At 36.0% G+C, this 10,505-nt stretch overlaps 1 protein-coding gene across 2 annotated transcripts; it reads right to left on the bottom strand.

Moving 5' to 3' along the window:
* Positions 1 to 105: 105 nt before the first annotated feature.
* On the bottom strand, positions 106 to 8,745 carry LOC121631304 (plastin-1-like). Of its 2 annotated transcripts, none has more exons than XM_041972134.1 (16): positions 8,728 to 8,745; positions 8,077 to 8,128; positions 6,269 to 6,429; positions 6,062 to 6,191; positions 5,676 to 5,808; positions 5,238 to 5,319; positions 3,640 to 3,805; positions 2,529 to 2,671; positions 2,352 to 2,447; positions 2,070 to 2,268; positions 1,764 to 1,842; positions 1,437 to 1,551; positions 1,184 to 1,317; positions 934 to 1,057; positions 718 to 851; positions 106 to 633 (listed from the first exon to the last, which is right to left on the bottom strand). In XM_041972134.1, exons 1-16 carry the CDS (start codon positions 8,743 to 8,745, stop codon positions 495 to 497), a joined length of 1,905 nt encoding a protein of 634 aa, XP_041828068.1. In that variant the 3' UTR covers positions 106 to 494. The 2 variants fall into 2 exon arrangements, with proteins under 2 accessions (XP_041828068.1, XP_041828067.1); XM_041972133.1 differs by lacking the exon at positions 8,728 to 8,745 and adding an exon at positions 8,537 to 8,631 and having other exon boundaries at positions 8,077 to 8,170.
* Between the last annotated feature and the right edge of the window lie 1,760 nt (positions 8,746 to 10,505).

The raw sequence follows: 10,505 nt of genomic DNA, 5'->3' as shown, positions 1-10,505 counted from the left end.
ATTCATTTTCTGACTTAACCTGAGCTGCTTGTTCACATTAAAGAGTCAAGATCAAAGTTTCATGATGTATTTCTTTGGGACAAAATTATACAACATACTTATTTTTCTTTTCAGAGACGACACATGTATGACTGTTTAGACATTTAATGGGTTTTTTTAATAATTAAATTGCAATTTTTAAAGCACAACATTCATAGACATTATGAGAGGACACTTGAGTGTTTGATTCAGTTTTTTTCTCTGCTGTATCGCCAGAATTTTACAGAGAAAGTAAATACAGCAGAATAGTAATATACTGTTAAATATAAAGTAGATAATTTTTAGGTTTGATAAAATCATAGACAACAAACAAATGCAGTGGCTTTGCAGATGAGAAAAGGTTAACAGCTGTAAATAAGGCTTACTGTTAGAAGCATAACAAAGAATGGCAGATTGTTTTGTTCCGTTAGCGTTAAGGTCAAAGAGAAAGTTGTTTGCTTCCTGTAGCATCTTGTTCAGTAGTTGACCTTTTTCAAGCCGTATCCCATGAGGGAGGCAAAAATCGTCAGCACCATCTTAGGATTTACCTCCACCAGATCATCAGGCAGGGCATAAACACGAGCTCCGATCTTTCGGGCCAATGAGATTGTATATCTGAAAGGGAAACAAGAAGAGAAATAAGGCAGGTAATGACAGAAGAATATTTGTAAAGAGCTGGAAAAGACTTTTATGTTTTACTTGGCATTGTTGAGTTTATCCTCATCCATCAGCTTTCCTCTCTCCACTTTCGTCACCATTTCCCACTTGACTGTGCCAGGAGCGATGACGTCAATCAGTTCAATCACTGGGAGACTGGTGCTGATCTGTTTGTCCTGAATTGTAGAACATACAACAGCATTAAACTCACATACAGTTACTAGTTTACTGAAATACAACATGTTATTGCTCACACACCTTGAAACTGCTGATCCGTATGCCTTTTCGTTTCTGGCTCAGGGTGCTGTTGACCCAGTCCAGGATGATCTGATCTTTGATCTTCTCCCCATCACCCAAATCAGACAAAACCATAATTGTGTATCTGAAGGAAAACAAAAAGAATGTACAACAGAGACCGCACAAGAAATGGGTGGATCATACACCTTATCTTCCTGCGTTAGTATACTTCAGGAAGTGTCATGCTGACAGCTCTGGATGACGCATATACCTCCTCATCAGCTGCCAGACAAGTGCTAGGGTATGCACAGGACTTCCTTCATTTATGTTTTCTCCTCCAACTCCAACAAGTGAAAACTGAGCCACATCCCTGCTCAGCTGTACAGCATAGTTACAGTTTTCCAGCTAGTATGATAAAAAAAAAAAAAAAATGCTTTTTGTACTTATGTGCTTATATAAAATGTTTTTTTTTGTTGTTGTTGTTGTTGTTTTGTTTTTTTTGTACATGTGATTGCATGTTGCACCTTCTTCATATTTCCCCCCAGAAAAGGGAATGGTGGATTGTTGACTTTCTTCCAGAGCACAGCCACTTTAACTTTTTCAAGAAGCTGCAAAATCCCCAAGCCATCACGCAGATCACTGCAAAAGATGAGGTTATGTATAATGAATTTGAATGAAGAAAAACCTCAAGCATCATACAAGTGTAGAGGAAATGAAGGGAACCATGGTAAAGGTATATCATTTCCCATTATACTACACCATATAATGTAATTAGCTGTCTATAGGAACATTCTGTATATTTTCTGTTCCCTGAAAAGAACAATCATACCCATGTCTATCTAATGACGTACCGGTAAAGGTGATTTACATATGGAGAGACACCCAGAGAGTTCATCCAGTTGCGAAATGTTTTTTCTTCTCTGGTTTCCTCTGGCAAGACATGAATGCACAATGAATATCATCACATTCTCCACCAGGTGTTCACATACAGCTGATTTCAGCTGCAGTGTTTTTTCTGGTCTGTGATTTATTAAACTAGCATCTCTGCTCTTTCAAATGATGATAAATGTGTCTGTGAACATGTGTCAATATGAGTGCATCATAACTTTTTGTACTTGGAAAAATACAGCCCAACCCTAGCAAGGGATGCATCTCACCCTTTATTTGTGTCTCCGTGAAGCTTCCGTTCATATTAGCTCTCAGCAGACCAGGATGCATGTTGAACAGGTTGGCCACGAAGGCAAAGTTGAGTTTGCTGTTTCCAGATGTGACGTCATTAGGAGAAACAAACTGCCTGCAGTCCAGCTTGGCAGCCTGCTGCAGCATCAACTCTGCCCTTCTTACCAAATTCCTCTCCTTCACATACATAAAGACACACAGTCATGCACTAACTTAAATCTGTGTAAATGCACATAAGTCAAAAAGCCGAAATGACTTACACTGAGACCGCTCATGTCTATTTTGACATTTGATCTGAATTCTTGCATCTCGTTGGAAGTGATTTGGTCCAACAGGTAGAAGTATGCTTGTGAGTCCTTCAGTGGCACAGTACAGGTCAGGGTTACAACTGGTGTTACTGTGTAATTATATGTGTGTGTGTGTGTTCTGCATTGCACCTTAATATCATCGCTGAAGTTGCTGATTGTTTGCGTTCCTGCATTGCGTAGATGATAGTTAACCCAACGGAGGAGCAGCTCTTCAGGGGAGAGATCCATCAGATGCTCCAACTGTTCTCCATCTGTAAGAAGGTTCATCAAACCTGGAGGCCAAAAGAACTGCAGTTAGTTCACACTACAGCAAGAGAAAGGAAACTGATCATAACCATACACTTCTTTTGATTTCTAACAGTAAATTAATTAATTAATTGAGTGTTTTCTGAGGAGAATTGGATAAAAAAAAAAAACATGTTAAACAGTGCTGTTGGTGCAATGAAATCATATATTTAAACATTTTACAACAATTTTACTAATGAATTTAGTTATTATTTAAGCATAAATGCAAAATCCTGGGGTTCTTGATTGACTATGGGAATATGTGTTTTTCTTTGCATAAAGAAATTGGAAACCAAATTTGTTTTCTAGATAGTTGGACAAAGCAAATAATTTGAGGAAATTACTTTAAACTTTTTGTTACTATTTTCCATTTGTGTTGATATTACAAAGATTGAAAAAATATTTACTGTTGACTAAATAATAATCAAATTGAGTAATGTGAAAATAAAACTCAGTGGGTAGTCTTACATCCAGGAGAGGTATATCACCTTTTTTTTTCAAATTAAGCATACCAACATGAAAATGTCTCTCTTTTAAAGATATTTGTTTCCACATTGAACTTTGGGCCAAGTTATGCAAGAGATGAAAAAGGAGAAGATGAACACTTTAAGTAATAAAGCAATAAACTGGCTTAGAGTAAAAGGTTAGGAAAAAAGTTGCAGAGTTATTTTTGTTGTCACTGTTTTGTGCTAGAAAATAATTACCTACAGTCAGTTATTGCCCAAAGCAATGCCCATGAATTCCTTGTCCACAAGACATATTAAAAACAAAACCAAACAAAAACTAATACTTATTATATAGAAATATCTGCCCTGCCATAACATCTGGTGAAGATGGTTCAAAGCTCTGCAGCAAGCTTTGCTCTCCTCTTACAAATGATGGCATTAATATTGAGATGATTAATAGTCTTACTATGAAGTTAATGTTTTGTGTGTGTGCGCGTGTGTCTGTTGACCTTCAGTCCTGCTAAGTTTTATATCAGCAAAGAGTCCGGCTTTGATAATCTGCCAAACCAGTCCCAGGACCAGATGAGGTTTTCCAGCCATCAGATCATGGACATCAACGCTCACCACTCTGCAGCCGATTGCTGATGCTGAGTTCAAAGCCAAGACCAGATTCTCCTACAATTGGACATGAAATCAGATCAAAACATTTGTTTCTGAGATCAACACATTTAATTTTGATCAAAGTAAGACCCTTGTCTAAAACCATGACTGTGACCTGAATCTCACCAATAATAACTAAAGTTTTAAATAAAGAACTTTAAACTGGCTGAAGCTGATAAATGAATATCAAAGTAAATAAAGTAAAAAAAAGTGAAATATATAGGAGAAAATTGAACAAGAGTCAATCTCAGAATTACAGAAGATATAAAAATTATATAAAAAGCAAATCATGCAGTAAAAATCTTAATGTATCCTATTACAGGCCCAGTTTAACTTCAACATTATGTGTCACTAAGTCAACACTTTTACAACCTATTACTGTCCCAGATGATATTCAATTAGACTACATAACATAAATGATTTACAAAGCAAGTAAATAAGAATATTTTTTTTTGTAAGTTCTTAATCATTAGAGCCTAAAATTGATTTTATAGCAGTCATAATTTCTGTTGAAAATACTCAGGCAGTTTGGGGAAAACATCTGTTTTTAGAGTGTTTGCTAAATAAGATGACTGATCACTGACTGTTAACAGCTGGAAACAGCAGCCTGAAGGGCTGGGCGATACCACAAATTTTGTTATCGATCCGATACCAAGTAAATCCAGGGCAAGTATCACCGATACCAATACTTTATGTTAGAAATTTCACAATCATTTAATAAGTTTGCCTTTAATTATTGATCATTATTTTGATCACAATCAAGATGATTTTCAAATAAAACATTTTTTTATTAACAAACTGAATTGTAGCACAAAAAAACTTAAGTTTATGCTTCTGTGTTTGTAAACAATATAAGATAACATCAACAATGTAACAAAATAATAAATAAATTTTTCCATTTTATCACACACAGTTGTTGGCTCCCATTTGCATAATTTGGCTTTTTGCCCCCAAAGCCTTCTGTAGGAAAAATATCGCTCTCATCCTGCTGACATCGACTGATACTGATACTAGCCTTGGTATCGATACTATCAATATTTGGATCAATCCGCCCAGCCATAGTAGCCAGTTGGCTTAGCATAAACACAGGAAGCATTGGGGTGTGTTTACCTGCACTGCTCAAGATATAACATATAAGACGTGACAATTTTTCCAATATTTATGATTCGTTAAAGTCACTGCACCTAACCAAGAACCAGCTATTAGTTAAGATTGAAATAAAAATGAGATATCATGAATTTTGTGAGATTACAAGCTAGCTATTTCCTCCTTCTTCCAGCTAAGCTATGCTAACCAGCTGATATGATGGGGGTAATAAACTTCGCAGTAAAATCTTGGCAATTGTTTCCTGGTTAGATCTTCACATGTTGCTGTGCACATGCCCATAATCTTAGACAATGTGTCAATGTTATTGGTTTACTAAACCCATGAAAATTGTACCACTCACTGTCATTTTGAAGGTGGTAATATTCCCTTTGTTGATGACTCGTTCATCAATTGTGTCAGGCTGAGACAGGTTTATTATTTTACTGAAAGAGAATAAAAGGCATAATGGGGAAAAATGAAGTCATGAAATCATCTTTTTAAAACCACCATGCAGTGAAACTCATACTTTATGTTAAATAAAAGAGAGCAAAGAGGACAGGCTGACTATAAAAAAGTATAAAAAGATCACGCTGATCTTGTTTTGTTGGAACATAAAACCTCTGCTATAGACAACAATTAAATTTTATGGGATAATAGATTTGTTTCAACACTTTCCTCTTTCACTTTGAAGTTACAAGTGTCACATTGGAGCATTCTCTCCTAAGTGATAATGATTTTACATGCTCACATTCTTTTATCTTTATGTTTGTATATTTTAGGATAAATATATGTGTGATACCATAACAGGATGCCATCGCGGACGGAGGTGAACAGACTGTCATTGTCAGGGTTCAAGGGCAGCAGATGTCGGCAGTCTGGATCTTTCATTAAAGATTTGTTGATCCAGTTAGTGAAAGCCACTTTTTCACCATCTAAAAAAACATGCACATTCAGATTACTGACTCCATCCTCTACACAGGGTTTTCAATTTTTTTTTATCTTGGATGACAGTACAGCAGAAATATTGTGGGTTATAGAAAATATTACTTGTAAAACTAGATGCTCAATTATGTCTGATAACAAACTGGAGCCAAACATGAAACCATGAACAGTCTTTTCATGATGCATTAGAAATTACTAACACAAATACATATATACAAACACACACAATGTATTTTTTCACACCAGAGTAAGAGTGTTGGGTCCCTTCGCTTGACATTTTCGATGTGCCTCCGAAAGAGCGGACCCCCTCTCTCCTTGAGATGCTTTTCCTGAAAGTCTCACTCAACTTCTTACTCTTCAGCTGTTGGTAGATCTGACCACAAACAGACTGTGTTACTCATTATGTGGTTTTATTGGGTGAGATTTTAAAATCATTGTGTCAAGACTTACAGAGACAAACTCCTCAAAGCTGATCTTCTCATCTTTGTTTGTGTCTCCAGCAATGAAGGTCTCAGCGATCTCTCGCACTTGGTACCCAGGAAGGTGTAAGCTTACCTCTCTGAAGAGATCCTGAAGCTCAAAGTCACTTACATAGCCACTGTTATCAATATCTGGACAACGATACACAGAAAAGAAAACAAACTCTCAATATAAAATGTGTTTGCTTTGCAAATATTAGTTTGAAATTAATTTCCCAAATATTTATAGCTAATTATAGAAAGAACAAACAAGTCTTTATTAACAAGTCAATGGCTTTTTAATAGCTTCCATAAAGGAATGAAAAAACAGAATAAAGACTTGATTTGGAGGCAGATACTGAATTAATCTTCAAATGTCTTAAAATTAATCTGTCTATACAGAAATATTAATTACACCTTTATGTCTTAAATTCTATTCTTGTCAGTAAACTAATGTCAGATTATTTGCTTAATCTTAGTCCAAAAACATACCAAACACAGGCAAAAACCATATTTGAAACTTAACTTAGAGGCCTCCAAGCATTTTATATAATTTCAGGAAAACTAGAGCAATGTGAAAACATCAACAGATATTAACATCATTAAAGATCTATGTGAAAACAAAAAAAAACATCTACCTTTTACAATAAATTAATGAAATGTTGAAAATCTGTGTGTTGGGGAATAACATATTTTCTTTCAAAAGAACTTATATATTAAATAAATCGATTTTTCTTTTGGCAAATAACTGGTTGCTGCTGTATACAAGTTTGGGATATTAGACACTGAACCTTTAAAGACAATATGACTTGCTGATTTGTGGTCTGTCATGCTGTATCATTAAGAATTTTGGTTGTCACCCAAAATTTTTCTTTTTTAAAAACTTTTCCTACCAGAAAATGGACATTTCCAGTGAGTGGTAGATCTGAAAGCTAAATATATTGCGCACCCAGTTGCAAGTAACTTGTTAATGACAACATAACCCTACCACATCAAGCTTCATCAACTTCATAAACTAAACGGGACCAACATTTAATAAACATCTTGCTGTTATAAAGAAGACTTGAAACCAGCAATTAAAGCCATGTACATGTACATTATTCACATTTTGAATGTGAATGATGTAATATTCCTTGGGCTCACTGCTCACCTCTCTCATTAACACATCACATTATAAAATATCACAGCTGATAATCTTTCTCCTTACACCAGCAAAAAATCTACTTCATACTTTAGACTTTATCTGTTGTTTAAGATCATGAACTTTCACATACTTCTATTTCAGTTAATCAAGGTCAGCTAATCTTTTTAAAGAAAATTACACCCAAATAGACCATTACACACCGTTAGATTAAAATTTAAACAATTTAAGGCTGGTTGAGATGTTCTATAAATCTACCACTGGATTAATTTTATTCATTTAGTGGCATTACTTTTAGATTTTCTGTTTGTCCTTCTGTTTACTACTGAAACCAGTCTTCCAGTAGTATTACACATAATTTTAAATAGATTAAAATCTCAGTCTCATATGCTTCACTTTTTCTACCCACTATCAACAGCATCTTGTCTCAATTATAAACTTATGACTATAAACTAATAAGTTATGACAGTCTTTCATTGTCAACTCTGAACACTCCTTACACACAAAGTACATACACCCAAGCGATAAAAATCACTCATATAAGAGTTGTACTTTATGGCCAGCAGTAAAAGTCTAACTTTGGTCAGAATTCCCATCAATAAACCTGCATGTTCAGGTGAGGGGTGCAAGTGTGAGTGTTTTAGGAAGTGAAACTTTACCAATTTTGGCCAAAAGGGCCTCTCTGAGATCTTCCAGGTCCTCTCTGGAAATCTGTGTGACGTAACTCTCCATTACAGTCTAATTTTTGTGCACCTGAAACACAAACAGACATGCACATGAGCTCAGTTTTTTAAAATAGATATGAAGTTTACAACATAATAAGACAAAAAGCCTAATTTTAAGACTGTGAAGACAAAATTCTGCTGGAGATGTGGAGACGTTTGACTTCTAATGTGGTAAATGAGACTAAACCAAACATTTGGAAACGTTACTTTTGCCCTGACTTCCATTGCACAGACGTCTGCTTCATCTGCAGCAACTATTCACAATCACGTGAACACAGATGCAATTTAAGTTAGAGATTTCTCAGAATTTAACAAGATGTTTTCATTTAAAAGATATCTTGTTGAACTACTTTTCTTGAGGAAACTAGGTAAATACAAAGACAATTACACATACCTTCATACGAGGCCCGTCTGCAGGAGTACAGTCTTCCAGAGCTCTGCTGGGCTTTGCACCGGTGCAGAGAGGAAGGTAGGCAGCTGATTTCCTTTCCAAGGAGGAGTGCTCTCAGCTGGAGATTTCACAGTGGACCTTTGGCCTGCCTGGACCTAGAACCAGGCGTCGGCCGGACAGTTAAACATTAACACCTCAGCTGTTGTCATCATGTTAGCATCTACTGTATGAGATTAATTTTGGTTGTTGTTGTCAAAATGCAATAACTATGTATCTGAATAAGATGCCAACAATGTTGTTACTAAAAGTGTCAGGAACAAAGGGAAACACTTTTTACATCTAATGTTTCAGCTGTGTAATAACATGAAGCCTCTTTTGTTGTACTTTTTCTGTTCTTCTTGCTTTGTTTTTTATAATGTAAAAGCCAATTTAGCAGAAGTTAGGGTTTCCACAACCTCAACTGTTTAATCTGATTTTATCTTGAGAATCTTTGCGGTAGAAAGTCTAAGTATTTGTAAAATAATTAAGTGCCACCAAACTCATTGATACTGAGGTTACAAAGACTTTGGCAACGTCAGCATACTTAGCAATTAAATAGCAACCTAGCTACATTTATTGGTGACTAATGGGCAAATATTATTGACTGCATTGATATTAAAACTTTTAAAAGTAAAACAGTAACATGTCTCACGTATTGCTTCATCTGCTTTGCAGAGCCATGAGCTTTTTAAAGGGATGATGTTCACATTTAGCAATTTCTGACAAACATGTTTAAAACATGAAGTTGAGTTTTGTTAGACAGCGTATCTCAATGCCACCACAATGCACTGTAACCTGAGGCATGAGGTCAACCTCATAACTGCTCCCACTCACGAGAGTATTGCCACCTCTTTACTTCAGAAGCTCTTTTCTGATATATGCTCACTGCGCTTATTTGTAAATACTAAGAGCATCGGCCATATTTCTGTGACATTTGACCTGTTTAACCTTGTGGGTAAACTGTTTTTATATTGGTTAATTGCATGTGTTACTCAGCCAATGTTCAACTATCTTCATTCCAATGCACCAGGAAATTGTAATAATAAAGGCAAAGGTAAGGAGCTTACCTTCAGTCTCAGGCAGGCTGAAGGGATAAGAGTCCACAGCAGGGCCACTCCAGTGTAGAAAATCAGCTTGTGAAGCTTTTCAGGGTTTTGGGACCTTTTTCCTCTTCTTCTCCTTTCCAGTCATTTCCTTTCCAAGTTTCTTTGTTTGCATTAACCCTTTCCCATCTGTCCTCTGCATGTTTCTTTTCTTAGTCTTTCCACTTTATATTTATATTTACCTGTGAACTGTCCTTGTACCTTTTCTTCTGCTAAACAATACACACAATGTCATTATCAGCGGAACCCAAAACTCAAGTCAAGACAAACGCTTTCTTCTTGACTTAAATAAATCATATGATTTAAAAAGGCATGTCTTCATTTAACAATTGACTCCACATAGCTCAAGAACTCCCTCTTATGTTTCCTCTTAGTTTTCTTCATCTGACACCTGATCAGTTCAGTTTCACTCAATGACCCTGAGGTGTTCTCCGGTTAATCTCTTCTCCTAATCACTGGTCTCAGACAAGCATGTACCCCTGAGCTTGCACATGCACAAGCTGCAGTTTGTGCTGTGGGCCCTGACCTAGGATCCGACTTTCTCATAACACCCTACATTATTCATTGAACCTGAGTACGCATGTGCAGAAATTTGAGTGAATATCACACAAGCTTGGTACTGTTTATGCTCAAAGTACAGCTGCTGTCTACATCCAAATTTATGTACAAGGTTTTAAAAAAAAGAAGTTAATTCCACTGATTTGAGGGCGGACAGCTTAAAAAACTTTAGTTTGTGACCTTATTCCTTATACTTCTGTCACTGACTTAGTTTTGTGCTGTAAAGTGAAATTTAAAGCACAAAAAAAAGCAAGAAGCTCATTTGTTGCTTT

Source organism: Melanotaenia boesemani, chromosome 20 (genome assembly GCF_017639745.1).
Source record: "Melanotaenia boesemani isolate fMelBoe1 chromosome 20, fMelBoe1.pri, whole genome shotgun sequence".
NCBI classification, from domain to species: Eukaryota; Metazoa; Chordata; class Actinopteri; order Atheriniformes; family Melanotaeniidae; genus Melanotaenia; species Melanotaenia boesemani.
Note: the sequence above shows the minus strand (reverse complement) of the source record. Positions and strands in the feature narration are given on the sequence as shown.